The sequence below is a fragment of the Pipistrellus kuhlii genome, unplaced genomic scaffold (genome assembly GCF_014108245.1).
Source record: "Pipistrellus kuhlii isolate mPipKuh1 unplaced genomic scaffold, mPipKuh1.p scaffold_m20_p_9, whole genome shotgun sequence".
NCBI classification, from domain to species: Eukaryota; Metazoa; Chordata; class Mammalia; order Chiroptera; family Vespertilionidae; genus Pipistrellus; species Pipistrellus kuhlii.
The window spans coordinates 63,195,002-63,209,204 of NW_023425595.1; the positions used below are offsets into that span (position 1 = coordinate 63,195,002).

At 42.6% G+C, this 14,203-nt stretch overlaps 1 protein-coding gene across 8 annotated transcripts in view; it reads right to left on the minus strand.

Moving 5' to 3' along the window:
* The window catches only part of DIXDC1 (DIX domain containing 1), a 71,021-nt gene that overhangs the window by 38,202 nt on the left and 18,616 nt on the right, over positions 1-14,203 (minus strand). For 5 of the 8 annotated variants that reach the window (XM_045577971.1, XM_045577969.1, XM_045577967.1 and 2 more), the window contains 2 exons: positions 2,882-3,011; positions 176-301 (listed from right to left, as the gene is read on the minus strand). In XM_045577971.1, the coding sequence (XP_045433927.1) occupies positions 176-301; positions 2,882-3,011 (256 nt within the window). The remainder of the gene's footprint in view (positions 1-175; positions 302-2,881; positions 3,012-14,203) is intronic. The other 3 variants (XM_045577968.1, XM_036427391.2, XM_045577970.1) reach the window with 2 other exon arrangements.

The window sequence follows — 14,203 nt, forward strand, 5'->3', positions numbered from 1 at the left end:
AAAGCAGTCAAATTTTGATAATCACTTTGTCCCGATAAGTTTCTTTACAGGGAAAATGACATGAAGTCATAGGGCTAATCCTCCTCCTGTCAATCGGATCCCTTGACTACACACTGAGCAACTGCCAGCCAAAGATGAGTGTACTCGCCCACCAAGAACGCGAAGAGGCACTGACCTTTAGCTGAAGTCTGGTGCATACGGATCTTTTTGGAGGCCACAAACTGCAGCACCTTCTCCACATTATTCTTCATCTCCTGTTGGTTTCTGGGACTCAGCTGTACCCCACTCAGCTTTTCTCCTGCTGTTAGAAGATAGAAAATATATGAAGTTATAAGAAGAAGTAATTTCAAAGTCTCATCTAGCCAGATACAGAGAAAGGGAATATTTGATGGAAAGAATAAGATTATATATAAATACTATACAAGTTTTAGTGGAATAGTGGGATCCAAAGCCTGAGGAGGGCGGGTTAAATAAGGAATGGGGAAAGGAAGTGAATTCAGTGAACTTTTCTAGAAGGCAAAGTTACAACGGAATGTCACAAAAATACTTGGGTTTTGGAAAAATGGACACATTCAAATTGCTTGTATATGTACAGAATATATCTGGAAAGAAATGCAAAAACTGCGTACACTAATTGCCCCAGAATAAACAGGTAGCTGCCAGAGGGACAGAGGTGGAAAAAAAGGCTTTTGACTTTATACCCTTTTGTACCTTCTGGTTTATTTTTATTTATTTATTTATTTAAATATATATTTTATTGATTTTATACAGAGAGGAAGGGAGAGAGATAGAGAGTTAGAAACATCGATGAGAGAGAGTCATCGATCAGCTGCCTCTTGCACACCCCCTACTGGGGATATGCCCGCAACCAAGGTACATGCCCTTGACCGGAATCGAACCCGGGACCCTTCAGTCCCCAAGCCGACGCTCTATCCATTGAGCCAAACCAGTCCCGGCTGGTTTATTTTTTATCTGATTATATTTTCAAGTATAATCTATTGAAATAAGTGAAAAATTAAATGTTTAGAATGTGCTTGGAATGAAAGCAGATCTAGGTTTATACCACTGCTCTAACACATACAGTTACGTGATCTATAAAGCTGCCTAGCCTTTAAAAAAAAAAAAAAAAAAAAAATATATATATATATATATATATATATATATATATATATATATATTATTGATTTTTTTTTTTTTTATAGAGAGAAAGGGAGAGGGACAGAGAGCTAGAAACATCCATAGAGAGAAACATCTATCAGCTGCCTCCTGCACACCCCTCACCGGGAATGCGCCCGCAACCAAGGTATGTGCCCTTGACCGGAATCAAACCCAGGACCCTTGAGTCTGCAGGCCAACGCTCTATCCACTGAGCCAAACCAGTTTTGGCAAGCTGCCTAGCCTTTTTAAATCTCATAAAATAAGAGAGTGGCACTCATATCATACCCATGTCATACATCAATCAAAGTAGCATGCTTAGCACAATGCTTGATATATTCTTATTGCTCAATGAATTTATTTTTATAAATCATCTTTTTTAAGCTTGTTTCCTCAAAATGGGGATAAATTAGCTGTTTCTAAAGGGTTTATGATTAAGTGAAAGTATATATATATATATATAAACAAGATAGAAAGTATTCAACAAATGGCAGCTGCTACTACTATTACCATTGTTACCATCATTATCAATGAAAACTCTAATGACTCTCAGTGAGGTCAGCTGACTAATACAACAACCTGTGTTTGAGTACCTGTCATGTTCCAGACACTTGGGTAGGAGTTGTGGAACCAAAAGTACAAAGGGAAAAAAATGCTATACCTGCTCTTAAAGAGCTCAGTGTACACTGGAGAGATGGCTGAGCAATTATCATTCAGTGAAGGAAATAAAATAACAACAGAGCCACATACAAATGCTATGAAAATAAGGTTAAGGCACCATCTACAAGAGCGAGAGTCAACAACTCTCAGGCTCCAAAAGGACCAGCCCTTCCATGGAGCACATGGCAGTCAGTATCTGTGCTCCTTTTCCAGCCTCAGTTTAGACATCGATTTCTCTAACAAGCTACTGAATTTCCAGAACTGGGCTGGGTGATCCCCTGCTAGGTGCCCTATCACTTCCCAGTCTTTCCAACTAGACTGGGGGGAGGGGAGCTCTTGAGAGCTTAGACTGTGTTTATTATCATGATCCCAGCACAGTACCTGGCACACAGCAGTGTTTACTGACTAATTAATAAATGAATTAACTTTGGGAAAGTATTCTTATTTTATTTTTTATTTAAAAAATACATTTTATTGATTTTTACAGAGAGGAAGAGAGAGGGATAGAGAGTGAGAAACATCGATGAGAGAGAATCATCGACCAGCTGCCTCTTGCACACCCCCTATTGGGGATGTGCCCGCAACCAAGGTACATGACCTTGACCGGAATTGAACCCGGGGCCTTTCAGTCTGCAGGCCAATGCTCTATTTACTAAGCCAAACCAGTTTAGGCTGGGAAAAGTATTCTGGCTTCCCTACTTTCAGTGCCATAGATTTTATTTACAAATATATATTTACTGATTTATTTACTTTGTTAATCTTCACCCAAGGATATTTTTCCATTGATTTTTAGAGAGAGTGGAAGGGAGAGGGAGAGACAGAGAGAGAAACATCGATGTGAGAGAGACACATCGATTGGTTGCCTCCTGTATGTGCCGAACAGGGCCAGGGAACAAGCATGCAACCGAGGTATGTGCCCTTGAAGGGAGTTGTGGACCCTCAGTCCAAGGGCTGATGCTCGATGCCATACGTTTTAAAGAAGAAGCCATCAGTTCTGAAAGGCATATGAAGGATAAAGGAGGTCAAGTTCTGGTTTATGCTAGCATAGAATCCAAGGCCAACTGACCAACAATCTCGATGAGATGCGCCAGGATCACCCCATCCCGAAGGTCCTGTCGCAGGTCCTGCACGGGCTTCACTGCTGGGCTCTTCCTCAACTGCGCATTCACCCAGGCCACGTACGCCTGCAGTTGCTGCTAAAAAATGAAAGATGGAAGTAAGGGGAAGGTGCCTATTATTCTTTACCTCCACCCTGCACATGCAAGGCCGAATATGAGGTTGAGCTACGGTGGGCAATGTGTCACACTGAGAGGGAGGAGGAGCTTTTAAGGAAAGAAAGAAGAAAGATGGCAAGGCCTATAGCATGTTTTAAAATCCCCTAGTCTTACTTTAGTCTCCAAGGACCAGCTAACCTCTGACGAGGATGGCAGTGTACACACAATTAAGGAGACAAGTGTGTCAAGGACTATGACTCCTGCTTTCCGTGAGTTTTGCCTGAATGAGGTCCAGGCCCACAACCACAGCCAGTTTTTGGTGTAATCACTGCCACCAGCAACCCAACAATGGGCTGTGATAGTCATAAGCATTGATCTCGGGGATCAGGAATAAAAGTAAACCAAACTCAGAACTGCCTTTCCCCAGCTGCTTTTTTCACAATGAGACTTAAGGGAAATCATCTCATACTGAGCCTAAGATTTCTTCTCCTGAGCCTATAATCCGGGATTGCTACAAAGTTAGTTATAATCCGAGCTTTATATTGTCAAAGAGGATCTAGTCACCTAAAACCTGCACAAACTTACCAAAGGAAGGCTATGGTAAGCAGTGTTCCTGAAAACTAAGGAAAGACTGGGGGAGGGGACACTTTCATTTATTTCCGGCAAAGCTAGTGTCCAGTGTCCTCAGACGCCGGCTAGGCCCAGGTAGGGACATACAGCTCATCCAAACCCTTGGATGACCTTACATGTTCCACTTGTCCCTTGCACAGAGCTTGCAGTTTGCATGCAGGTACTTATTCTGATTATTTGTTCTGAAGATGGGCATGAAATATCAAAGGAGCACACGAACAGTGTCATAGTACAGGCAGCACTCTGTCTGGTTTCTGTAGAAGCCCAAGACCCTGAACCTAAAAATTAAGTGAAAGGGCTAAAGTATTAAATTATAATTTGGTTAAACTTCCGTTGACTTCTCGGCCCCAAGTACTTCCTTAATAAAGTGATGTTGGCAATTAGTCATTGGCGGCTTCCTGGGCTTAAATTAAATCTTCCTTATTTTCTCTAGGTTGATTTGTGGGAATAAATAAGGTCCTTTGTGAAGACAGTACTAAGGCAACAATCAATCAGCTACTGACAAACTACAGGCATCACTGTGATCAGCAAGAAGTGGGGGGTGGGGGGGAAGATATTTACTAAGTACCTACCATGAACTAAATATCATTTGTGTTTTATACAGCTAATGAACATACCTGGTACAGGACTGCTGCACAATTGATGCTAAATGGTCATTTCTATTTTCATCATTATCATCATCTAATTCAATCATCAAAAAGCACAGAAGGGTCAGTATCATCTCCAATGGATGGATGAGGTTCAGAGAGATCATGTAACTTGTCCAATGTCCCCACAGCTAGGACATGGTATGAAACCCACTGGGGATCGAGCCTACCACCCGGGCACATGCTCCTTACTGAGATCAAACTCGGGGCCCTTGAGTCCACAGGTCCATGCTCTATCCACTGAGCCAAACCTGCTAGAACCCTAAGTATTTTTAAAATATATTTTTTATTGATTTCAGAGAGGTAGGGAGAGGGAGAAAGAGAGAAATATCAATGATGAGAGAGAATCATTAATCAGCTGCCTCCTGCATGCCCCCTACTGAAGATCAAGCCTGCAACACAGGCATGTGCCCTGACCTGGAATCAAACCGTGACCTCCTGGTTCAATGGTTGATGTCAACCACTGAGCCACATCAGCTGGGCCAAAATCCATAGTACCCTGATTCCCCGAAAATAAGACAGTGTCTTGCTGAAACCGGTTTGGTTCAATGGATAGAATGTTGGCTTGGGGACTGAAAGGTCCCGGGTTCGATTCCAGTCAAGGGTATGTACCTTGGTTTCGGGCATATCCCCAGTAGGGGGTGTGCAAGAGGCAGCTGATCGATGACTCTCATATTTCTCTCTCTCTCTCTCTCTTCCTTCCTCTCTGTACAAAATCAATAATATATATATATATTTTTTAAAAGTGTCTTATATTAATTTTTGCTCCCAAAGATGCGCTAGATCTTATTTTCAGGGGATGTCTTATTTTTTCCATGAAGAAGAATACGGTACACATTTATTGTTAAATGAAAATAAAGGAAATTTATTACCTGTATACGGTACGGTAGTATGGCAGTTGTCAACACAAACCAGACAAACTGTGAATCCTACAGTATCAAGAATTTACTCATTTATTCAATGACAATCATGTCATCATCTTCTGGAACATCATCATAACAATCCAATTCCTTAATTTCCTGGTGAATTTCTTGTGACTCCATTTCTTTCAGAATCAGTGGACCAAATCTCTCATGTTTAGCTTGGGGGGGGCCTTATTTTGGGGGGATGCCTTATATTTCACTCAGAAGGAAACCTGTAAGTAGGTCTTATTTTTGGAGGATGTCTTATTTTCGGGGAAACACGGTATTATTTTTTTATTTTATTAACTGTTCATTTTGAAATAATTTTGTCACATAAAAGTGGCAAAAACATCACAAAGACTTCCCTTACAAACTGTTACTTTATTTTTAATTGTTTGAATTTTGTCAGTGACTAGAGGCCCAATGCATGAAATTCCTGCATTAGTAGGGTCCCTAGTGACTGCCAGTTGCCAACCTGGGCCTCTCTCCCTTCCCCTAGCAGGTCCCGCCCCCTGGTTGAACTCCAGGATGACCTCCTGGTCAAGGGGACAATATGCAAACTATGCTTTTATTATATAGGACTAGAGGCCCAGTGCATGGAATTCATGCCAGGCAGGCTGGGTGGGGGGAGGGGGAGAGACCCTTAGCCCAGCCTAGTCCCTTAGCCCAGCCTGCACCCTCTCCAATCCGGGATCCCTCGGGGAATGTCCAGCTGCCTCTCACAATCTGGGACCGCTGGTTCCTAACTGCTTGCCTCCCTGCCTGATTGTCCCTAACTGCTTCCCTATCAGCCTGATCGTCCCTAACCGCCTCTGCCTCACCATGCACCCAGGACCCAGGACCAGGACCCAGGATTCTTTCCTCCAGCTGGTTGCAGGCACCTGGGCCCATGCTTCCCTCCCTCTGACCAGTCACAGGCACCCAGGACCAGGGCTGGCTTCACCTGGACTGGCCACAGCCACAGGGGACTGTGGGCGGGCAGCTTTGCCCAGGCTGCAGCCACAGGCACCAGGGACCACCGAGCATGCAGCTTGTCCCTCTCCTGGGCTGCTTCTGATGCCTGGGACCGTGGGGCGGGCGCCTTATCCCTCTCTCAGGCCACAGCCCCAGCCGCTGGCACCTCATCCCTCTTCAGGGCTGCACCTTGGCTGGCCCCCATTCCTCTCTCTCTCTCTCTCTCTCTCTCTCTCTCTCTCTCTCTCTCTCTCTCTCTCTCTCTCTCTCTCGCTCATTTGTGTGTGGCTGGTCCTCATTTCTCTCTCCCCAGCGTTGAGTGTCTGAGCCATTATGATGTGATGGCGTGAGGGCATGATGACCATTTCCATATTAGCTCTTTATTATATAGGTTTGTGGTTTCCAGGATTACTATCACATCAATTGTAAAAAGAAATAGTTTTTCTTTGTTGTAGTGCTTCCCAATTTAGTAAGTTACTGGCATTAGTACTATATATATTTTTCTCATATTAAGAAAGTATTCATCAAGTCTTATTTTCTTGTTTTTTTGTTTTTTTTTGTTTTTTTTTAAATGAGGAATGGATGTTGAATTCTGAAAGTTTGTTAGCATTTATGGAGATAATCTTTTATGATTATTTTCCCTGAAACCTATTAGTCTTACTATATGATATTAATGGATTTCCTAATAATAAACCTACCTTCAATTCTTGGAATTAAACTCACCAGATCATAGTGAATTATATTTTTATTATGGTGTTGGATTCTATTATTAATAAAATAGTTATTAGTACTATATATGACACTTCTTCATAGGTACTCATAAATGTTAGTCTGTAGTTTTCCTTTTGCACTGTCTTTATCCTATTTAGATATCAATATTACATTTACTTCATATGAAGTAGGAAGTTTCTGTACATTTTTAATTCTCTGAAATAATTATAAAGATTTGGAACTCTCTGATACATGGAGGTTTGATAGAATTCCCTTATAAAATAATCTGGGCCTGATACCTTATTTGAGGAATAGTTCCTTAATAACTTCATTTCTTCTACAAAAATCAGTCTGTTTAAATTTGTTCTCTAGCAATTTTAATAAGAACTTCCCCAAAATTGATTCATTTCATGAATGTTTAAAAAGCATTTGCATAGACCTAAAAATAATCTGATAATTTTTTTTGTTTCATTGGTTACTTCTCCATTATCATTTCTTATTTTGCCTTTTGTGCTTTCTCCCTATATCTTCTTTATTGTGTTAGCCTATTGGCTATCTTGATAGTTTGTCTATATTGATATTTTCAACAAGTCTTTTTAAAATGCTTTCAAGCGGATAGAGCGTCGGCCTGTGGACTGAAGGGTCCCAGGTTCAATTCTGGTCAAGGGCATGTACCTTGGTTGCGGGCACATCCCTAGTGGGGGGTGTGCAGGAGGCACCTGATCGATGTCTTCTCTCATCGATGTTTCTAACTCTCTATCTCTTTCCCTTCCTCTCTGTGAAAAATCAATAAAATATGTTTTAAAAAATAAAATGCTTTCAACAATGATTGCTATTCTGGCCTAAGTCCTTCTAAAACCACAATACCTAGAAACAACCACAATTCCCTGGTGTAAAACCAGACACTCAGCTTCCTTTTCTAAAAAATTTCACATTCTTCTCCTTTTTCTTCATTTTCTTATTTGTTGTTACCCAAATCACATGGATGACTCACACAATGCTGTCAACCAAAACCTCTCAGTAATTTTTAATACATTCTGCTGTTAAATCAATCTCTTCCATCTTTGTTCTTCTAAACTTGATCTTCTTGACGCACAGTTATCTCTTATATATTTCTTTTCTTTTAAAAAGTATATTTCTTTATTGATTTCAGAGAGGAAAGGAGAAGGAGAGAGAGATAGAAACATCAATGATGAGAGAGAATAATTTATCAACTGCCTCCTGCACACCCCCTACTGGAAATCGAGCCCACAACCTAGGCATGTGCCCTTGGCCGGAATCGAACCTAGGACCCTTCAGGCCGCATGCTGACACTCTATCCACTGATCCAAGCTGGCTATGGCTACCTCTTATAAATTCCAACCTATTAGATTCTTTCTCCGAAGATCCCTGCAGATCCTGCCCTTTCATGCATTCATTTATTAAAATCAACCAACACAACCAGGAATTGTGCCAAACCCAGTGCTTACAGGCACATAAATAATTATGACACCAAGTGATTGCTGCAGCAATGGAGAAATGTTAAAAATGCTATTCATACTCAGAAGGCTCAAAAGGAAGGAAATATTTGGCTGGCTTGTTAAGGTTGTTTGCCAGGCCACAAAGAGGAGGGCATCCTACGGACAGGTGATTTAAAAAAGAAAGAAAGAAAAAGAGCTGTGAAAGGCATATGGTATCTTGGAGGAATAGCCAGATAATAAATTACTGCGTGGGCATAGCCTTCAGCGGCAGGCAATGAAGGTAGAGAAATAGGTCAGCACAAGACCTACCAGCACTTAGACAGGGCTTCAGATCTTCAGCAGGAAAGCCTGGAGCTTTGAAACAGGAGAGAGAAACTGTGAGACCCACATCTTAGAAAAGTCACTCCCCACACAGAGGAGAACATGGGGAAGAAAGAGGAGCATCCAGATCGGAAGAAACCAATGAGGAGGCGAGGCAACAACTCCAGTGAGAGAAGATGGGAGCCTAAATTGAAGCAGCAATATGAAAAAAGCACCAATTCCAGAAACAAATCAGAGGGGGTGATAAGATGTGTGCAGTGACAAAAAGGGAGGCTCCAAAAAGTCATGCCTGAATGACTGGCCGATGATGACATATTAACTGAGAAAGGGAATACGGGAAGAGCAAGTATTAGGAAAAAGAAATAGTCTGGTTTGGGATAATAGTCTGAGCTCTTTGTAAAACATCAAAAAGCCAGTTGGCAAAACACATGTCAGGAGCACAAGAGATGGGAGTGAGGTGGGAGGTACATGTTGGAGAGTATGTATGTGTGATAGGTACAGCCATAGGTGTGAGCGAGACATAATAACTACCATCTCCTGAGCACTGACTACACACCAGGAACTGTACTAAGGCCTTCACCACATCTTTTCATGTTCTCTCTCCCTCTCTCCCTCTCTCTCTCTCTCTCTCTCTCTCTCTCTCTCTCTCTCTCACACACACACACACACACACACACACACATTAATCCTGTGAGAAACTATCTTTCTCATGTCACACATATGGAAACCAAGGTTCAGAACAACAAAACCCCCAGGGTCATAAGGCTGCTAACTGTCAGAACAAGAATCTGAACTCAACGCTGACTCCAAATCCTGGGCTTACAAGTGAACTAACTACAAGAAGTTATTTGGCAGGAAAGGGAGTGAGGAGAGGCACAGAAAGGAAAGAAGAGATTAAAAAAGTACTAACTGGCAATTTTTGTCAGCTAATGAAAGAGACACTTTATATGTCTGTCTCCTTTACTCTTCATACCCAGCCATTAAAATTGATATTATTGGCCCCATTTCCCATATGGGAAACTTTGCTCAAGATCACAGCGCTGATAACTCATGAAAATGGGATTTGAACCCACTGCACCATGCTGCAAAGAATATATTATTTCTACGATACCAAAGAAAGCATACAATGAGAGAAGAGAAGGGAGTGCCCAGGGCAGAGGATGTGATATTATCAACATTAAAGGGACAAGTGAAGTGAAATGAGGAATAAAAGAATGACCCTAGGACATATAACCAGAGGACAGAGAAAATATGGGAATCCAGGGATGAGAGAATTTTAAGACAGGTGGTCAGTTAGGTCAAATGCTGTACAACCATCCAGGTGAGGACTAAGAAGCCCATTTCATTTAATAATTCCTGGGCTTTGATAATCTTTGAGAACAGATGCTGTAGAGTGGTGGGGTTAAAAGTCAGATGGCAGTGAACTGGGAAGACCTCTGAGAGCACAAAACCAGTAGTGAGGAGAGGAGGAAGGGTAGCTGGAGAGGAAGGGGAAGGGGAATAGAGAACGAGGGTGTTTTAGGATGACAGGATACTTGTTGGCGGAGGTGTGGGGTTAGTGAAGGCGAAACAGATACAAGGGGAGGGGTGTGAACGATGCAACCAGGTTCCAGAGGAGAGGAAGAGGCCACTTCCTGCTCTGATTGAGAGGAGGCAGGAATAGGCACAGACCTAGGGAATGTGGAGGTGGGGAAGAAGGAAGTTGAAGGAGTCCAAATATAAATAAATGCCCCTTTATTCATTACTAGAGGCCTGATGCACAGACTTTGTGCAAGGGTAGGCCTTCCTTCCCCTGGCTGCTGGCTTCATGGTCCCGGCCCCACCCTCCTGCCCCCCCCACCTTGGCACTGGCCATGTCCCCCACCACACACCCCAGGCTCCCTGGTTCCACAGAGCCCCCTGATTGTTCACCCTGCCTACAGTGGCCTGGGCCTCCCTATGTGGGGTGATCGTGGGGCAACGGTGGGTCTGGCACTAGCGCATGTCATAGTGTGGTCATCCGGATAGTAGCCCTGCTGTTCGGCCGTTTGGTCGATTTGCATATTACAATTTTATTAATATAGATAGGCGGTTTATCTGCTGAGAGTGAAAGGAACAGGGAGAATGGAGGAGGCTTCCAGAAAGGACCCCTGTGGGAGATGGAAAGAACAATGATAGCACCAAGCACTCAATAGGCCTGGAAATCATAACTGTGTTATTGAATCAATCAGCAAGGCTGTGATTTCCTCTAGAAGTGCGCAGCAGGTCTGGTGATGAGAGGAGGAAACCAGTAAGGGCTAACCTAGGACTGGAATTAGTCAGAGGAAATACAGCGATCACCAGGAAGTGAGGATGGTGGTGAGAGTGCATTTGAAGTGATTGATTGTGGAATCTGCACCGGATAGAAGTAGTTAAGGACAGCTGATAAACTGAGAGGACAGAGAACTTGATGCTCCTCAATGTAAGTTTAATGGAATGGAGGAGTGTGGAGATTGGGGTGTTAAGCAGAGAGTAGACTTTCAGAGTTCAAGATTTCAAGGGCAGCATTAGCCTGTTTGCTCATTGGTTAGAGCTTGCAGACTGAAGGGTCCCAGGTTTGATTCCAGTCAAGGGCATGTACCTTGGTTGCAGGCATGTGTGGGAGGCAACCAATCGATGTATCTCTTTCACATTGATGTTTCTTTGTCTCTCTCCCTCCCTTTCACTCTAAAAATAAATGGGGAGGAGAGGGAAAAGGGGAGGAAGTATTCTCAGAGGAGGATTAACAAAAGAAAACAAAGATTTCAAGGGCAGAGCAATTTTGTGCATTAAGTTCCAGGATACAGCTTCACTTGTGGCATTTTGGTAGCAGCACAGAGAAGGACAATCATTGCCATGGGGATGGTAAGGAACTGGGAGGCTTGACTGTCTTCATCATGGATCCTGAAGTCATTCCAGGTAAGTGGTAGCTGAGGATATTCACTATTCTGCCCAGTCATACAACTTAAAAGACTGATAAGTGTGCCTTCAATGACACCCAGCCAACATGGCTCAGTAGTTGAATGTTGACCTATGAACCAGGAGGTCACGGTTTAATTCAAGTCAGGGCACATGCCCGTGTTGCGAGCCAGATCCCCAGTGGGGCATGCAGATGGCAGTTGATGAATGATTCTCTCTCAACATTGTTTCTCTCTCTCTCTCTCTTCCTCTTTGAAATCAATACAAAAAATTTAAAAAGAAATCACGGACAAAACATTTTAATTGAATTGTCCTCTGTCATGTCACTACCATGTCTGCATGCTGCAGAGACCTATTGAACAGCATCTAACAGAAAGATCACAGATTCATAGCTCAGTGAGCTTCTTCTTATCCCCAGGTTGAGGGTTACAATGGCTTTAGGCCTTTGCTTTTTAAGTCAAAACTGGGGGCCAACCACTAAACAAGTCTCAGTGCATCTTCTCTTTGACAGGAAGTTATCTGTATTGGTCTCTGATAGATGAAATAGAGAAGGTAGACCGGAGATCGGGATGGCAGGACACACACAGGCTTCATTGAAGGGAAGAGTACCCCTGCCGGCTGCTTCCAGAGAGAGGGGCGGAAGAGAGCGAGGGCCGGGGTACAAGCACCTATAAGGATAGGGGATGGGGCTTAAGGCACTCAGCACAGGCTGATTGGTGATTAGGGACCTAGGGACTTAGGAACTGGGGGTTTAGGGTATTTGGCAGGTGCTGATTGGTGGTTCAGAGCTCAGGAATGTCTGACCGCAGGTGGGGTTTACATCTGTCCATCAATTGGAGGAAGGGAGGATCTATCAGTCTCCAAGAGGCAGGCCAAGACCCTGTCCTTGTTAAATTGTAAATGCCTACTGCTGGCTCTGAAAAAACTGACTTGAACAACAAAGTAGACACACATGAGGATCAGTCACACCATTGACTTCCCCCAGAGATGTTATCTTAAAAGAGGCCTGAAGTGAAGGCCTAGGTGCTGGTTTAAAAAATTTTTTTAAATAAATTTTTATTGTTCGTATTATTACAAATGTTCCTCTTCCACCCCACCTCCATTGCTCTCCTCTACCAGGTTCCCACCCCACCTTCTGCCCTTTCCCCACCCCCCCATTGTCCTCATCCATAGGTGCACAGTTTATGTTCAGTCTCTTTCCACATCCCCCCCCCACTCCCCTTTCCCCCAAGAATCATCAGTTCACTCCCCTTCCATACCTCTGATTCTATTATATTCAACAGTTAATATTGTTCATCAGATTTTTTTTTAAATTTCCTTGGTTTTTAGATTCACTTGTTGATAGTTATGTATTTGTTGTTCATAATTTTTATCTTTATTTACTTTCTCTTCTGAAAGAACCCCCTTCAGCAATTCATATAATTCTGGTTTGGTGGTGATGAACTCCTTTAGCTTTTTTTTATTAGTGAAGCTCTTTATCTGGCCTTCGATTCTGAGTGATAGCTTTGCTGGGTAGATTATCTTTGTCTGTAGGTTCTTACTATTCATCACCTTGAATATTTCTTGCCATTTCCGTCTGGCCTGCATGGTTTCTGTTGAGAAATCAGCTGACAATCAGCTGCTCCTTTATAGGTAACTACCTGCTTTGCTCTTGCTTCTTTTAATATTCTCTTTGTCTTTTGCTCTTGGAATTTTAATTATGATTTGTCTTGGTGTGGTCTTCTTTGGATTCCTTTTGTTTGGAGTTCTGTGCACTTCCTGGACTTGTAAGTCTAATTCTTTCACCAGGTGGGGGAAGTTTTCTGTCGCTATTTCTTTCAGTATGTTTTCAATATCTTGCTCTCTCTCATATTCTGGGACCCCCATAATTCTGATGTTGGTTCACTTGAAGTTGTCCCAGAGGTTTCTTTTTTTTTTTTTTTTTTAATATATTTTATTGATTTTTCACAGAGAAGAAGAGAGAGGGATAGAGAGCCAGAAACATTGATGAGAGAGAATCATCGACTAGCTGCCTCTTGCACACTCCCCACTGGAGACATGCCCGCAACCAAGGCACACGCCCTTGCCCGGAATCAAACCCGGGACCCTTCAGTCCGCAGGCCGACGCTCTATCCACTGAGCCAAACCGGTGCCGGCTGTCCCAGAGGTTTCTTACATTATCTTCAATTTTCTGGATTCTCTTGCCTTCTTGCTTCAGCGGAGGAGTGTCTTCTGGCTCTTTATGTTCCAAATCTTTGACTTGATTCTTGCGATCTTCCATTCTGTTTTTAGGGCTCTGTATAATATTTTTTATTTCAGACAATGTATTCTTTATTTCTTGTTGATCCCTTATTATTTCTTGTTGATTCCTTATTAATTCTAGTTGATCCCTTTTCATATCCTCATAGGTCTTATAGACCTTTTCTAGGAAATTCTTGAAAAACCTTATAAGCGTAGATTTGAACTCTATATCTAGTCACTTTTTGCCCTCCATTTCTTTCGTTTGTGACCTGTTTTCTTTTTCTTTCTTTTTTAAAAAAATATATTTTATTGATTTTGTACAGAGAGGAAAGGAGAGAGATAGAAAGCCAGAAACATCGATGAGAGAGAGTCATCGATCAGCCGCCTCTTGCACAGCCCCCACCGGGGATATG